We start from the raw sequence: 17617 nt of genomic DNA on the forward strand, positions 1-17617 counted from the left end.
AGTAGAAATTAAAAAGAACAGACTGTTTTTAATCATTGGCATTATTTTTCATATACAGTAACAACTTAGACCAACTGAAAAAAATCCAGGGTGGTAATATAACGTGTTATTCTTACTTAAAATGAATGAAAGTTCAAAGTAAATTTATTATCAACATATACTACCCTGTGATTCATTTTTGTGAGAACATTCACAGTGGAACAAAGAAATCAAAGTTCAAAGTAAGTGTATTATCAAAGTACAGAAATGTCACCGTATGTGGGCGTACTCAACATCATGGACATACTCAACAAATCTATAGAATACCAACAATAACACAATTAATGTAAGACCACCCAACTAAGGCGTTCAGTCAGAATGCAGAAGACAACAAACTGTACAAATGCAAAAAGAAGAACCAATAATGTAAGCAATATCGGGTCCACGGCCAAGGGTGCGAACATACTGTGAGCACACACGTCATGTGGAGGCTCCAAATAACTAGAGTACTTCCAAGTAGTAATAAGCGAGACAAGGTAGATTTCCATTATTCCATCACTACACCGGCACAAACACCGCCGGCTGCACTGCACTTTCCCTAATTTATTTTCATCCTACCGAAAGAATGGAGAAGTGTCTTAAATTTCCTGTGAGATTTGCATCTTGCCCCACCTGATATGAAGGTGGTGTTTTGTTTAAATTGTCTGAATAAAATAACCCATTGTACTTGTCGATGCTGATGAACTGGCTGATTTGTTTTGTGCGGTACGATCCCAGAATTCTGCACAAAACAACGGGGACTCGTAGCTTCTGATAGTCGGCTTGTTATTTACCGTATTGATCTGTCGGAAGACGCAAATTTAATGCTCTCCCAAGGGTTACTTTGCCGGGGGTGGGGGGGGGGGGAGTGTGTGTGTGTGTGTGTGTGTGTGTGTGTGTGTGTGTGTGTGTGTGTGTGTGTGTGTGTGTGTGTGTGTGTGTGTGTGTGTGTGTGTGTGTAGGGGGGGCCACATGATTACCAACGCGCCAAAAGCAAAGCGTGCAAGTAAAATGATCAACGTCATTTTAACCAGAAATCTCACGGACAGTACGGACGTAAACAGTTTACTGTTGATGGATTATTAGTATTAAAAATGAAACAAAAACTCGTCTGGAGCTTTCCGACAGCCAAAGGCACACTAACGATGCGTTTCAGTTGCTGGTGGGGGAGTACTCTGGGCGGAGTTTGCTCTACTGAGATTTGCATATTCATTTGATTGGGAGGAGGCTCCTTCCAGATGCCTAACGCTTTTACTCTATATAGGGCTGTTTCTGGAAACTTTATCCACGGCCAAAAGCTGCACTTTCAATCTGAACTCATTCTCTGCGAGAAAGGATCACGTCTAATCAAGACCCAGCAAGGTCATCGATCAGTTGGTTTAGATGATTATGGAATTTGCAAGTGAGAATTTCCCTATCGTTGGCCATCATTCGAAAGGGAGCGACTACTACGTGGGAACAGGGGCGACCTTGGAGCAAGTTATGGAGAGCATGGAGGGGGGAACTTTCTATAACAAGAATGCATCAAAACGCATCCAGACCTTTATTAATATGGAAAGCAACGAGCACCAAGAAAGGCTGGGGAAACCCGTTCACGAGGACGGTCCGAACGGTAGGTGCAAGAACTTCAGAATCGCCAGCAAAATAATGCATTCGTAGTGTATGAGTAAGGTTTAATTTGTTTCAAGAACGTATCGAGAAATGAAGGCAAATATCCAGTTAAGTACCCTGTACATTTAAGTTGCTTGTTTGTCCGCTTGCTATGCACATGGCTGTTGCAATTTTGTTTAAATTGGGGCTGTGCCAATATTGCGCAATTATATTTATAGTTTTATTTATAAGGCTCCCTTCAAGAATTGTTTCGAGTAGCTTGTTCTCGTCCCCATAAAGGGCAAACAGGAAGAGCTGCTTATTCTGCTTGTTCCTCGAAATAGAGGTGACATGTTACCATAACAGACTATTTATCTTGTTTCGGTCGCCTATTGTGTAGTCGGGAGAACGTGGCGAAACGTTTTCTCAACGTTATAACGACAAACACAATTTTAAAAGATGTCACCTCGAACTGTAGTCGATCTAAATTTACTTGCTAATTTCCAGTGATCCCATAGATGTGGATACTTAGGAATACACTTTACAGTTATATATAGTAATATATTACTGTATAACTATACTGTATAGTACAGTACAGTAATCCAGTTATGCAAAATTGAAAGATGAATGGGTGGCAGATATTCCTCACTCTTAAACCGTAAATCCCTGAAGCAAATAACAACTGGGTTCCGTCCAGAGTCTTGGGCCCGTCTCCTGCCCCCATGGGGTCGGTGATTTCTTTATTAGTGGTTGTGGTGGGAGGAAGGGAATACTAAAAAGGGTAGGGTTCATGGATTCTTCAATCATCAGTTGCCAAACTGTCCCAAGCAATTTCTAATCCAAGGAACTACTGGTTGATAGTACTTGACATAGCTAGGTGTCTCAGGATCTCGGTGTTGGAACCAATCTGCCCCGGGTGGGGTGGGGAGGGGTTAGCTTTTATATTTTAAGCTCAGTTCTATTCCCACCGCACAGTAACTATTTGAAAAATTTGTCATTTGATATGCACAATCTAGAAGACTAGGGCAGACTTCTCTCATCGGTTTGTTTAAACATGCAACGGCGGCTGAGCTCCATTTAATACTAATGATACATTGTCTGGAATAATTAAGCGTTTATTAAAATCTCGTCAAAACAGTATTATTTTCTATTTTGAAAATAAGGAAACAAAACTGTCAATGAAATGCCTTGGCCTTTAATTACAGTAACAATGAGAACTAGTTGTGACCCTCGGCATAGACCAGTGCTGGAATAGAATGCGACTGGCCTACTACGGCTCTATGTTGTATTAAGTAACTTACAATGCTAACTAATCCTAGCCATAATAGTAACATTGCCGGTGATGCTATATCCCGAGAATTCTTAGAAAGATAATTTTAGGAAATTGTTTAGGAAATAAATTTTAAAAAATTACTTTTCCTCTTGAATTTCGCATTTTCTGAAGTCGATTAACCTTAATCAAAATCATCGAAGAATATTTCCAAATTGTAACAGAATGCAATCATGAAGAAACACGTTTCATTTTGTGGTTGTTACTTCCTTTTAATAAAAATATTAGCATTAATACAGAAGCACCAAATCTTGGATTTACCACAGCACTTTTACATTTATAAGTTTTGGTCTAACTGTCCAGAAATTCACTCCATCCAAAGTGTTAAGGACGTCCGTTTCTGAATGTAAATTCACAAAACACAAAACAAAATCTTATCGAGGTTTTCTCCAACGGAATACGATAAACCCTTAAAAATCCACAAGAACTGTTGTTGTTGTTGCTCCAGGGTGAATCCGGTTTGTTTTCTTCCGGGGAAATGAACGTATGTTTTCATCAAAATGAGCAGAACTGCGCAAGAGACGGCGCTGAATTCCATTTTATTGCCGCGAGTTATTTTAAAATGAACACTGGCAAATCAGTTTTCATGCAATTGACGGAGCTGAGAGTGAAAAAAAAGCAAATTATTATCAAGGCATTGGATAGATTTTTTTCATACAACATGACCTCCATACACTGAAAAACACAAACTTTATGAAATCTGAAAGGCTGAGTTTGTGCATATGTTTAGAATAATGGTCTGCCGGTGCTTGGGAGTCAAACTGCAAAAACAGTACTAAAGATGTTTCAACGTATATTATGCTTCGGGATTCATAAAATTGAGTTTCTTTTATTTTAAATAGACATATTGCGGCTGTTACGCATTTCGACACACATTGTATTATCTAATTGCTGAAATGATCAATATTCCAATTAATTCCTTCAGCTGATAGTGCGAGTAAGTTGGAGCTTTTGCTGAATCATTTCACAAGTTATGCACACCCGAAAAACCGTCAGCTATAGCTACTAAATTCAATTTTAAAAAAACCAAATCCTTGTTGATTTGGGTCCTGGTGTGAGATAAACACGTTAGAGTAAGGAAAGATTCTGCGGTCTAACCTGAGTGTATGAACATTTTGTGATCAGAATCAGATTCAGGTTTAGTATCACTGGCATAGGTAATGAAATGTGTGGTTTGCGGTAGCAGTACATCGCTAACAAAACTATAAATTACAATAAGATATATATTTACGCACACACTCACACATATATATTTAAATTAAATAGAAGAAAAACGTGGTGGTGTACATGGGTTTATTGCCCATTCAGACATCTAATAGCGAAGAGGAAGAAACTGGACTAAATCATTGAATGTGTGACTTCAAGCTCCTGGACCCCCTCCTTGATGGCGGTATTAAGAGTGGGGATGTCCTGTAATTAAATAACGTTATTTAAAAGTTATATTTAATTGAAGGTGACTAATACAATAGTTCTAACAGCAGCCTTATTTAATGGTGCTCTTTTTATTTTCCGAACATGCTTCATTCCGAAAATGTTTATTCTCAACTAAGGAGTTTATTTAATTCGAAACTTTTAAGATTTTCGAGGAAGAATCATTTTCAAAAGTATTAATGAATGGAGTTGACGTGTGGGCTAATCAAAACCCCGCAGACTTCGTTCTTTTAATTCAACCTGGTTTCAATTGTTCTTCATTTCATTTCATTGTACATCCCACGGTCAGACTGCGGCGAATTAGCTCCTGAAGCCTGGTGTGTAAATCGCGCTGGGCAGCAAATAGCCCAGAAGGTTGTGATTCATTTCGAAATTTACGCCGCGAATGGAAATTGGTCCTAAACTCGGGATTGGTTCGGGATTAGTCCGAATCACCTGAAATTATGCAACCAATCATTCCAATGAAAAACGAAATGCTCTGAATACAATCTGAGCATCGTATCTACACTGGTTCAGAAACTGAGGGGAAATTTAAACTCAGTCCCGGATTTATTTTTTTAAAGGGGAACGCCAGTTTCAGCCCATGTCCAAATGAGTTCAACTTTCACGTAGGGATCCACGTTTTTTTTGGGGAAGGGTTGGGTTGTGAATGGGAAAGGGCGTGGGATCAGTTTCCCCAAAGGATGACCTACTAAATAATTAATTTACTGAGAATCCTTATCTTTTCCTCTCCGTGTTCACGGTTGCAAAGAAAAGGCCGGAGTTAAAAACACAGAATTATGTTACCCGCTAGACCAGCATAGTCTAAAAGCACGTAGATATTCTGACGGTTTTTTTTTTCCCTCAAGGGAAAGTATTTCATTTTTTTAAAAAAATCAAAGAATAACAGGGTGATGCGATTTCGGTGTCTTAAGTACACAAAAAATGAATCGTTTCCACAGAGTTCTTGAAAACGTGATACCCAGAAAAGAGCCGACGAGCGAGTGTTTCCCACAAAAAGAAGCATTTCTCCTGTTATAGAGGCAGCGGTCTGCATTGCCAGAACTAATCTGTGAGTTTTACAATTTACAGTGAGCAGACGGCGATAACAGGGATCTGAGGTAATAGACTGCTGTTTACTTTTGGGAAGCATTAAAGATCAAGAATTTTTCAGCAGCTCATAAAACATATAAGCGACCCCGGGTTCCTTTAGAGCTTTCAGCCAGTGCGAGCCAATGATGGCAAAAGCTGAAATTATTTTGGATTTCGAATATCTTTAATCAATTAATAAGGTCTGAGATGATAGACAACAAACTAAGAATCCTAACAAGAAGTGGATCTACCTTCTTCTCTCTCGTAAGCATGCTTTTTGATTTTGAACATGAGGCACTTTGAAACATTTTGATGCCACATTTGAGCCTCTTCCCTCGCATGTCGTGTTTGGAATTGCGCGTGATCAGAATGAAATTCAATGTTCTGGAGAACTTGTTGCATTTCAGACCGCTACAGTATTACACAGCTGAAGCCTTATCCAATGAAAAAAAAAGCGCCAGACCTGACCTGTTCCTAATGCTATCGAGTACACGGATTTTAACCAACGACACAAATTGGAAACCCGTTTATGTCTGGGTATCCTTACATTTGTTGTGTTTATAAAGAAGGACTAAAAATAATAAACACGGAAAGGTCTGCGGATGCTGGAAGTCCAAAGCAACACACAAAAATGCTGGAGGATCTCAGCAGGTCAGGCAGCATCTATGGAAATGAATAGATCGTCAACGTTTCGAGCTGAGACCCTTCATCAGGACTGAGAAGGAAGGGGGAAGATGCCAGAATAAAAAAGGTGGGGGAGGGGTCAGAGGATAGTTAGAAAGTAATAGTTGAAGCTAGGTGGGTGGGAAAGGTAAAGGGTTAGACGAGGAGAGTAGACCATGGCAGAAAGGGAAGGAGGAGGGGCACCAGGGGCAGGTGAGAAGACGAAAGAGGCCAGGGTGGGGAATAGAAGAAGGAGAGGGGAGCGGGAGGGATTTTTTTTACTGGAAGGAGAAATCAATGTTCATACCACCAGACACAAGATGCTGGTGGAACACAGCAGGCCAGGCAGCATCTATAAGGAGAAGCACTGTCGACGTTTCGTCAGTTTCAGGACCTGACCAAGGGTCTCGGCTCGAAACGTCGACAGCGCTTCTCCCTATAGATGCTGCCTGGTCTGCTGTGTTCCACCAGCATTTTGTGTGTGTTGTTTGAATTTCCAGCAGCTGCAGATCTCCTCGTGTTTGTTCATACCATCAGGTTGAAGGCGATACAGACGGAATATAAGGTGTTGAGCCTCCACTTGAGGGTAGGCTCCTCAAGAGGAGGCCACGGACCGAGATGCCAGAGCGGGAATGGGATTCGGAATTAAAATGATTGGCCACTGCGAAGTACCACTTTTGACGAATGGAGCAGAGGTGCTCAGTGAGCCGATCCCCCCATGACACCGCACAAGGCATATTTAATCAGCAAAATTACATATTTGGACTATTTTCCCTCAATTTTCAGTATCTTGCAATGGTACCTCAGTAAGTTTGATCTAAGGTAATGATCCTAATGTATCGCTATTGTTCTGTCTGTTTCAGTTTTAGGTACCTAGCATGTGTGTCTGTGTAACATGTGAGTAAAGAATGGGGAGAATTCACTATCTGATTTTCCATGTAAGGATCGGCCTTTTCAGTTATTGTATCAAGATGACAGTTTGATTTTCATTATGCCTATCTTAATTGATCCCTTAATTTGACACTCAGTTACATAAACACTAAAAATCACATCTTAATAGTTTTTCTAACTCATTCCATGTTTCCCACTATATACCGCTACATACAAATGTTGCTCTACCAGCAGCCAGAATAATATTTCTATTAACTTTACAATGCAGTTTTGGTCACCTACCTACAGGAAAGATGTAAACAAGGTTGAAAGAGTACAGAGAATATTTACAAGGATGTTGCTGGGTCTGGAGGACCTGAATTGTAAGGAAAGATTGAATAGATTAGTGCCGTATTCTTCAGAATGTAGAAGACTGAGGGGAGATCTGATAGAGGTATACCGAATTTTGAGGGGTTTGAGTAGGGTAACTGCAAGCAGGCTTTTCCCACTGAGATTGGGTGTGACTTACAACCTGAGGTCAGGGGTTAAAGTGGAAGGTGAGAAGCTTAAGGGTCATGAGAGTGTGGAAGGAGCTGCTCACACAAGTAGTGCACACGGACTCGGTTTCAACATTTAAGGGGAGTTTTGGACAGGTACATGGATAGCAGGGATATGGAGGGCTATGGTCCAGGTGCAGATTGTTGGGAATAGGAGGTTTAAATGGTTTTTGGCATGGACTAGATGGGCTGAAGGGTCTGTTTCTGCGCTGTAGTTCTCTGCTATTTTATGACCTTTTGAAGGTAGGTATCCTTCCAATCTTCTAAGACAGCCCTTTGGGATGAAGGATAATGTGTCCACTCCAGTTCTGTGGCTTCTCAGGTAGCTGATGATGACAAAATGGAATCTTTTGGCTTTGCCACAGGTGGGTAGTTTGGGAGATGGTGTTCTCTTTCTACTGGTTATGCAGGGTTAAGGTTGTAGTTTATTAATGCATGGGTTTGTCATTCTTGGTACCATCCCAAATGTTCCTTCTCCATTTTGAGTGGTCACACGCCAAAACTTTCCAGGAGTCAGTGGAAAAGTTACAATTTTTCAAGGACCACTTGAATACATTCTGTATGTATGGTAATCTCAGTCTGTGCCAGAGCATAGCAAGAGTCAGGTTTTGGGAATTTTGTGTCTAATTCCATGAAAGCAATGGTACTTGTGATATTTTTGTAATATTTTCAATTTTTATATATGGAGGAAAGTAAAGCAATTGCAATATTTTACCATTCTTCTGGTTGGAAAACTGTACCAGCAAAGCCATAGGTACAGACAATGTTTTTTTTAATCCAATAGATTAGTTATTTCTGTTCTGCCTTTAACAGGCAAAAAGAGCAGGTATTGATTGTATCCAGTAAAAAAGGAACAGGTTATTGCACTGTGACCCCTTGTCTGAACACAGTTCCTACAGGAATTCTACAAAGGGCACTATGCTAGCAGAGCAGATAGCACAGAGCTATCACAGCTCAGGGCATTCCAGAGTGCAGGATTCAATTCTGACAATGTTCTGTAAGAAGTCTGTACATCCACCATATGGAATGTGTGATTTTTCCCTGGGTGCTGTGGTATCCTCCCACAGTCCAAAGACATGCTGTACTCATGCTGTACTTCGCTTATTATGTGCCGTGTTGTATGACCTAGGTGATCATGGCCTTTCCACAACCATGATTGTTCTTGGCAAACTTCTCTAAAGAAGTGGTTTGCCATTGCCACCTTCAAGGCCGCGTCTTTACAAGATGGGTCACCCCAGTCATTATCATTACTCTTCAGAGTTTGTCTGCCTGGTGTCAGTGGTACTTAGCCAGGACTTGTGATCTGCACCAGCTGCTCATATGGCCGTCCACCACCTGCTCCAATGGCTTCACATGACACTGATTGAGGGGCTAAGCAGGTGCTGCACTTTGTCCAAGAGTGACCTGCAGGCTAATGGAGGGAAGGAGCACCTTACACCTCCTTTGGTAGGAGCATATTTCCATCCACCACCAAGACGTACCAGGTAGGTCAATTGGTCATTGTAAACTATCCCGTGATTAGGTTAGTGTTAATCAGGATTGTCAGGTTGCTGCAACGTTGAGTCTCAAAGGACCAGAAGGACCTACTGCACACTATATCGTTAAATAAAAATAAAATAAAATCAGAGGTTTGATCAGCAGTAATCTCATGTCATACCATGTCAATTTTTGACAAATATCACTTTTCAGCTTTTTAACATTTTATCATCAGCTATTAACATGCTTTTGCATTGCCTTACTGACTTGGCTGTGCTTTTTTCCACCTGTACCCCCTGGTATTGCAATGCCTACATTGATCGTATGTTTTATTTGTGTAGGACATTTACCATAGAAATACGTCCCGCTGCTCTGTCCTAAAGGAATTTTTCCACAAATTTTTGCATTAACGTCCATTCAGCATGTTGTTATAGAATCACAAAGGAATACAGGACAAAATATGTTCATTCACCCACTGAGACCATGTTAAACTTTGAAGGTCAGTACAGTAAATCACTCTCCTCTCCACTTTCTGAGAATTTCTTTCTGCTTTAAGTATTTCTTCAGTTCTCCTTTGAAGACTACTGTTGGATCTGTTTCCATCATCAGGGTCCGCATTCCAGAATCTTAGCACCTGATGTGTAAAGAAGTATTTCATCATGTTGGCCCTTATTCTTCTTGTTGGTGACCTTAAATCATTGCTGGGTGGTTATTGACTTTTCAGCCATTGGAAACAGACTCTCTTTATTTTCTCTTCCTAAGACACTTATAATTCTAAATATATCAACACGATCTCTTCTGTACTCTGCAAAGAACAGCCCCATCTTTTTCACCAGTAACTCTTTCACCAATCAACTGTTTACCAATCAATCCCAGCTGTTTATTTTACCCCTCCTGCCTCCCAGTTTCATCTTTCACCTTGTGATTCATCCCCCCCATCTTCTAACTCCTCATCTTTTTTTCTCCAGTTGTGATGAAGGGTCTCAGCCTGAAACGTCGACTGTACTCTTCTCCATAGATTCTGCCTGGCCTGCTGAGTTCCTCCAGCATTTTGTGTGTGTTGCTCCCATCTTCTTCAATCTATTCTCAAAAATATTCTCCTTTACCCCTCTGAAATCTTGTTGTACAGAAAGTTATGTACTTGCTAGATGGGCCAAAAAACAGTTTTGCAATTCTTGCTGGATTTGAGCTCTGTCCCTCTCTATAAAACTCAAGATATATCACTCGCTGTTTTGTAAATTTCTCCTGCCACCCCTTATGTCTCTGTAGCTGTGCTCAATTCAATATCTAATTAGTCAACATTTTTATGTGTTCTTCTTGTCAAAATATATCATCTCACATATTTCTGCACCTTGTCTCACTGTGAGATCTATAACCTCTCAAAACTCTATTCCTGCCCTCAGAGCTATTTATTATTTTGAAATGCTGAACTTTGCCCCCAAGTCCAAGATATAAATGTGGATCAAATACAGCAGAGGTTCTTGATCAGGAAATTGTACATCTCATACAGGCCTTCAGCATAAAATGTACATTTTAGAAATTTAGAGAGGATGATACTATGGGAGATACATCTCTACCAAGGAGGTGTAAGGCACTCCTTCCCTTTGCTAGCCAGCAGGTCACCCTTGAGCAAGGTGTAGCAACTGCTTAGCTCTGCACCCCCGGCAATCATGAGTAGCCATGGGAACGGGTGGTGGATAGTTGTACTTACACCAAGCAGACAATTTCTGAAGAGTTTTGATCATGGCTGGGGTCACCTATCTTGTAGACATTGCCCAGAAGAGGGCAATGGCCAACCACTTCTGCAGAAGAAGTTTGCCAATAACTGTTGTGGTCAAGATCATGATCACCCATGTTATAAGACACGGCACATAATGATGATGATGTTAAGTATAAGAAATTGGATCCTGCAGTGACCCCAGGCTTATTTTTTTCATATACTTTCTGTAGGTTAAATCCATAGCAAGAGGATGACTTCAGGAACCATTTAAATTATTAATTTATCACTTTGAATTTTGTTCTGTTCCTAAAAGAGAGGGTCTTATCTATCATTCATTTGTTTAACCTGTTGAGGATCCGCATTTGGGGTATGAGTTTGATTTCCTATTTCTGAATGGTAGTAGGCTAGTTATTGCTTATGCTACAAATGTTCTAAATCTACCACGTTTTATTTTCTTCTTGAAGCTTTATTGTCCTTTTTCTAGAGTTGTTGGAAAGCAATAGCTGGGGGAAAAAAAACTCACATGTGAATTGCTTCCTGTTTTCTTTGTTATGCAGTCAATTATGGTGTCTCAAAGCCACTGGGTCAAGCTGACTGTACGGACCTCTCAAGACCTATGGAGAACTACTGCAATATGAAGGTGTCACCATTGAAAGGTCTGGAGGAAAAATCCATCATGGATCCGAACGTTGACAAGAGTGATTCAAATGTCTCTAGCACAAAGAAGAGGAGAAATAGGACGACATTCACTAGTTTGCAGCTGGAGGAACTGGAGAAGGTTTTCCAGAAAACCCATTACCCTGATGTATATGCTAGAGAGCAGCTGGCTCTTCGCACAGAGCTCACTGAGGCCAGAGTCCAGGTAAGTCCATCACCCAAATGCTGGATCTCTAGTCCTTTTTAGCGTACAACTACGGAACACATCTTTCTGCAAAATATATTAGATTCATAACTGTGGTATAGCAAAATGTTCAGTGTTTGATCTGGGATGCACCTTGCACAAATAAATGGGATTTCAATAAGATAATTTAAAATGGCCATCTTTAACATCATGCATTATTTATTTATTGAGATATGGCACAGAATAGGTTCTTTCAGCTTTTCTGTCTGTGCTGTCTAGCAACCCTAGCCTAATCAAAGGATAATGTACAATCATCAATTGATCTACGAACCAGTACATTTTTGGAATGTGGGAGGAAACTGGAGCAACTGGAGAAAACCCACATGGTCATGGGGAGAACATACAAACTATTTATGGACAGCGGCAGAAATTGAGCCCAGGTCACTGGGACTGTAAAGTGTTGTGCTAACCGCTCTGCTACCATGCTGATCAGACTTTGTATTATTATTGGTGACGTGGTCAGTGATCTTTTACATAGTGGAATATGTCTGGCAGCAACTTCCAGATTAAGCATGCGAGCCATTAAATGTGGAAATGTAAACGTCTCTGCTTGAATTACTTCCACATATTTTACTGTAGCAGTATCTTAGTTAATGGAAGATTGTGAAATTGCAGCGCATACTAATTATAATTATATTCATAATGATCCAAAAGTAAACCAGCTAAACATTGGAGCTGCATTCAGTAATGAGTGACTTCATTCGTCAAGCCAAGTTTATTGTCATTCAACTATATACAGTATTCCGTCAAACGAGACATTTCTCTGAACCAGGGTGTAAAGCACAACACACGTGACACATAACAACTTATGAAGGTAAAGATAAAATCTACAGATGAATCACTCATAAATAATGAACTAAAGTGCATAAATTAAATATTGTAATGTATGGAACAGATTAACCAGTGACACTTCGAAGGCAGTGCACTGGGGAGTTTCAGAAGCCTAATGGCCTGAGGGAAGAAACTGTTTCTCATCCTGACTGTTCTTGCCTTTATGCATTGGAGTCTCCTGTCTGATGGTAGAAAGTCAAAGAGGATGCTGGATGGATGGGTGGGATCCTTAATAATACTAAAGGCCCTGCTCCTGATTGTTAATGGCATGATTAATTTTGTCGAAGTACAGCCCACTGCCTGTATCACTCATTGCACACTGCAAGTCAATAGACTTACCACGTCACATTAGTGGGGATGAATTTGCTGGCTGAGGTGTATTTTCAGCTAAGCCATAAGGTATTTGTAGTGTGTTGGCCTTAAGTAATGTAATTTACAGACTGAATGAACCTTACCCACTAATCTCCTTTGGAAATCTCCCTGCTGTTTTGTGATCTGCCAAAGCCTTCAAGAATTTCTGAATGGCTCTAGCTATCAAAATTTGAATGAAGAATTCGAAAATTCTTAAAATGTATTGAAATATTAAAAGATGAATTACCTAAGAAGACCTTCAAGTAATTAAAAACATTAAAGCACTCATAAATAATTAAAGGAATTATTCATGCTAAGCAGTGTAATTTTGTGCAGAATCTGTAAGTAATTTTCCCAGTGTAAATGCAGGAGAATTGGTCAATCTGTTGCTCTATTGTTAGACTCCATGTAGAGCACAATCAGAAATTCACTAGCAGAACCTGTATTTTCAAATCTTGCATATGAGTGCTGAGGTCCAGACCTTGGCAGCACTACTGTACCGTACTGTCAGAAAAGCCCAGCCAAATCTGAGCAGCTAATAACTGCTAAAGGACTTCTGACAAATTAACCTCAAACGAGAAAATCTGTAGATGCTGGAAATCTGAGCAACACGCACAAAGTGCTGGAGGAACTCAGCAGGCCAGGCTTCATCTATGGAAAAAAGTACACTCGGCATTTCGAGCCAAAGAGTTTTGATCTGAAATGTCAACTGTACTTTTTTCATAGATGCTGCCTGGCCTGCTGAGTTCCTCCAGAATTTTCTGTGTGTTGATTCTGAAAAATTAAGCTAAAGCACAGAATCCAATTCTTCACATGTCAATTGACATTCTTCAAATTTAAATGAAAGTGCTCAAAGCACCCATGTTTAAATCTGTACGCTTTTTACATTTTTCATTTGTCTCTCTGTACATAATTTAACTTTAATTTATGATACTTATTTTATATTTATGCACTTGCATTTTCTGGATCACTCTCAGTTTGTTAGGATGAAGACCTCATTGTTTCTTCCAATACTTACAAATACTAAAGTTAAAAATTTAAATTAGTCAGTTGTTATATCTCTTTTAAAGATCAAAGCCTGAGCAAATTAATCTGCTGACTTACATTAGTCAATTTTCCATGCCAGGGAAATTGATGTTCAGTAATTAAAAACCATTACTTGTTCAGGCAATCGTGAACTATTCTCAACTCTGAATATCAGCAGCAGACGATGAATATGAAAAGCAATGATAGAGCACATTCACAATATACAATGCTAAAAAAATGTACCTTTACTAACCTGATAACCCATAGTCCCTGTGCTCCTCTCTCACTCCTTCTGTTCCCCACTCCACTGACACCCAAATTTATTCCTCCCACACATGTTTGATTGAAAAACTGCACCTCCAATACTCCTGTGCCCTTCCCCAATGGTCTGCATCTGCCTTTCATCTCTCCCTTATCTGGTTCCACTTATCACCTTCCCTATTGATAAGATAACTTCCAATCACTGGTGATTTGCCAAGTCCCCCTTTACCCATTAAGACCACAGACCATAAGGCACTGGAGCAGCATTAGGTCATTTGGCCCATTGAATTTGCTCTGTTATTCGACCATGGCCAATCATTTTTTCCCCTCCTCAGCCCCACTTCCAGGACTTCTCCCCATAACATTTGATTCTGTGTGTGGCCAATTAAGTACCTATGAATCTCTGCCTTAAATACACCCAACGACCTGGCCTTTACAGCTGCCAGTGGTAACAAATTCCACAAAATCACCACTCTCTGTCTGAAGAAATGTCTCCGCATTTTTGTTTTACATGGACACACCTCTTTCTTAAGGCTGTGGCCTTTTGTCCTAGACTCCCCCACCAGGGGAAACATACTTTTCACATCTACTTTGTCCAGGCCTTTCAACATTTGAAAGGTTTCAATAAGATCCTTCCCATCCTTCTAAATTCTAGCAAATACAGCCCAGAGCCAGCAAACATTCCTCATATGATAACCCTTTCAATCCTGGTATCGTCCTTTGAACCTCCTCTGAACTCTGTCCAAAGTCAACAATTCATTTCTTAGATAAGGAGGCAAAAACTGTTCACAATACTCTGAAGGTAACCTCAGTCCAAGTGATCAGGATCCTAGCCCAACAACCAAATCTGATCAGATGCGTTTGCTCTCAGGTTACAGAGCCCATGACTGAGTGGGTCCGGACTGTCTCAAAGTCGTCATTGAGGAATGCAGTAGAACAGAGTGATCTAGGAATAATGGTGCATAGTTCCCTGAAGGTGGAATCTCATGTGGATAGGGTGGTGAAGAAAGCTTTTGGTATGTTGGCCTGTATAAATCAGAGCATTGAGTATAGGAGTTGGGATGTAATGTCAAGATTGTACAAGCCGTTGGTGAGGCCAAATTTGGATTATTGTGTATAGTTCTGGTCACCGAATTATAGGAAAGATGTCAACAAAATAGAGAGAGTACAGAGAAGATTTACTAGAATGTTACCTGGGTTTCAGCACCTAAGTTACAGAGAAAGGTTGAACAAGTTAAGTCTTTATTCTTTGGAGCGTAAAAGGTTGAGGGGGGACTTGATAGAGGTATTTAAAATTATAAGGGGGGTAGATAGAGTTGTCATTGATAAGCTTTTCCCATTGAGAGTAGGGGAGATTCAAACAAGAGGACATGAGTTGAGAGTTGCGGCAAAAATTTAGGGGTAACACGAGGGGGAGTTTCTTTACTCAGAGAGTGGTAGCTGTGTGGAACAAGCTTCCAGTACAAGTGGTAGAGGCAGGTTCAATATTGTCATTTAAAGTAAAATTGGATAGGTATATGTACAGGAAAGGAATGGAGGGTTATGTGCTGAGTGCAGGTCTGTGGGACTAGGTGAGAGTAAGCGTTCAGCACGGACTAGAAGGCTGAGATGGCATGTTTCCGTGCTGTAATTGTTATATGGTTATATGGTTATATAGTCTAGGTGAGGCCTCACCAGTGCCTTATAAAGCCTCAGCATCATATCCCTGCCCTTGTATTCTAGACCTCTTGAAATGAATGCTAACATTGTATTTGCCTTCCTCACCATGATTCAGCCTTTAGGGTCCCTTTGTATCTCTGATTTTTGGATTTTCTCTCTATTTAGAAAATAGTCTGCACATTTATTGCTGCTTTCTTGCCCTCTCACCTAATCTGTCTAAATCCCTCCTCAACTTTCCTGTTTCCTCAACACTACATGCCTTTCCACAAATCTTCATGTCATCTGCAAACTTGGCAACAAAGCTATCTATTCCATCACCTAAGTCATTGATATACAGCATAAAAAGGAATGGTCCCAACACTGACCCCTGCAGAACACCACTAATCACTGACAGCCAACCAGAATGGATCTTTTATTCCCACTCGGTGCCTCCTACTGATCAGCCAATGCTCTAACCATGCTAGTGACTTTCCTGTAATACCATGGGCTCTTAACATGGTAAGGAGTATCATGTGTGGCACCTTGTCAAAAGCCTTCTGAAAATCCAAATATATAACATCCACTGCAACCCCTTATCTATCCTGCTTGTAATCTCCTCAAAGAATTCCAAAAGATTCATCAGGCAAGATTTTCTCTGAAGGAAACCATGCTGCCTTTGTTCTATCTTGTCCTGTGTCACCAAGTACTCCGTAACCTCATCCTTAACAGTTGACTCCAACATCTTCCCAACCACTGAGGTCAGGCTAACTGGCCTATTATTTCCTTTCTGCTGCCTCCCTCCTTTCTAAAAGAGTGGAGTGATATTTACAATTTTTCAGTCCTCTGGATCCATGCCAGAGTCCAGTGGTTCTTGAAAGAACATTAATAATGCCATCACAATCTCTCCCACTATCTCTCTAAGATCCCTAGGGAGCAGTTCTTCTGCTCTGAGTGACTTATGCACCTACAAGCCTTTCAGCTTTTTGAGCACCTTCTCCCTTGTAATAGTAACTGCACTCACTTCTCTTCCCTCACACCCTTCAATACCTGGCACACTGCTAGTGTCTTCCTTAGTGAAGACTAATGCAAAATAATGATTTGGTTCATCTGCCATCTCATTGTCTCCTATTATTATTTCTCCAGCCTCAATTTCTAGCACTCCTATATCCACCCTCATCTCTCTTTTATTTTTATATACTTTTATTTTTTTCTATTCACCTTGATATTGTTTGCTAGCTTGCTTTCCTATTTCATCTTTTCTCTCCTAAAGATTATTTTAGTTGCATTCTGTAGGTTTTTAAAAACCTTTTCACTCCTCTAACTTCCCGCTAATTCTTGCTTTGTTGTATGTCCTCTCTTTTGTTGTTTTGACATGCCTTTTCTATTCCCCGTTGTAATCTGTGGTCCACATTCCATTTACTGTTTGGAGACCTGTATATAACTGCCAATAGGGTCCTTTTATCCTTACAGTTTCTTAACTCAACCCACAAGGAGTCACCATCTTCTGATCTGATGCCATTGTTTACCAGCAGAACCATGCCACTCCTTCTGCCTATTTTCCTAACTTTCTGATTACAATGCATAATATTGGACATTCAGCTCCCAAATGCATCCATCCTCCAGTCACAATTCAGTTATAGGTACGTCATCATATCTGTAAAAATGCAACAAGATCATCTATCTTATTTCTTATACTCCCTGCATTGAGATATAACACCTTGAGTACCGTACTGTATTTGCTACCCTTTTTGATTCTGCATCCCTAATGCACTGATACTCACCCTGCTGGCTGAAATTTTGTCTTATCATCTGCCTGCCCTTCCTGACAGTCTGACTGCATGCTATCTTTGCTTTCATATCATCCATCTTCTCCCAAGTCCCTT

At 40.4% G+C, this 17617-nt stretch overlaps 1 protein-coding gene across 1 annotated transcript in view; it reads left to right on the top strand.

The window, feature by feature from the left end:
* Positions 1 to 1216: 1216 nt before the first annotated feature.
* alx1 (ALX homeobox 1) overlaps positions 1217 to 17617 on the top strand; it is a 42560-nt gene continuing 26159 nt past the window's right edge. Inside the window, exons 1-2 of the mRNA XM_059978421.1 lie at positions 1217 to 1630; positions 11284 to 11588. Of these exons, the coding sequence (XP_059834404.1) occupies positions 1402 to 1630; positions 11284 to 11588 (534 nt within the window). The 5' untranslated portion in view covers positions 1217 to 1401. The remainder of the gene's footprint in view (positions 1631 to 11283; positions 11589 to 17617) is intronic.

The sequence above is a fragment of the Hypanus sabinus genome, chromosome 8 (genome assembly GCF_030144855.1).
Source record: "Hypanus sabinus isolate sHypSab1 chromosome 8, sHypSab1.hap1, whole genome shotgun sequence".
NCBI lineage: Eukaryota > Metazoa > Chordata > Chondrichthyes > Myliobatiformes > Dasyatidae > Hypanus > Hypanus sabinus.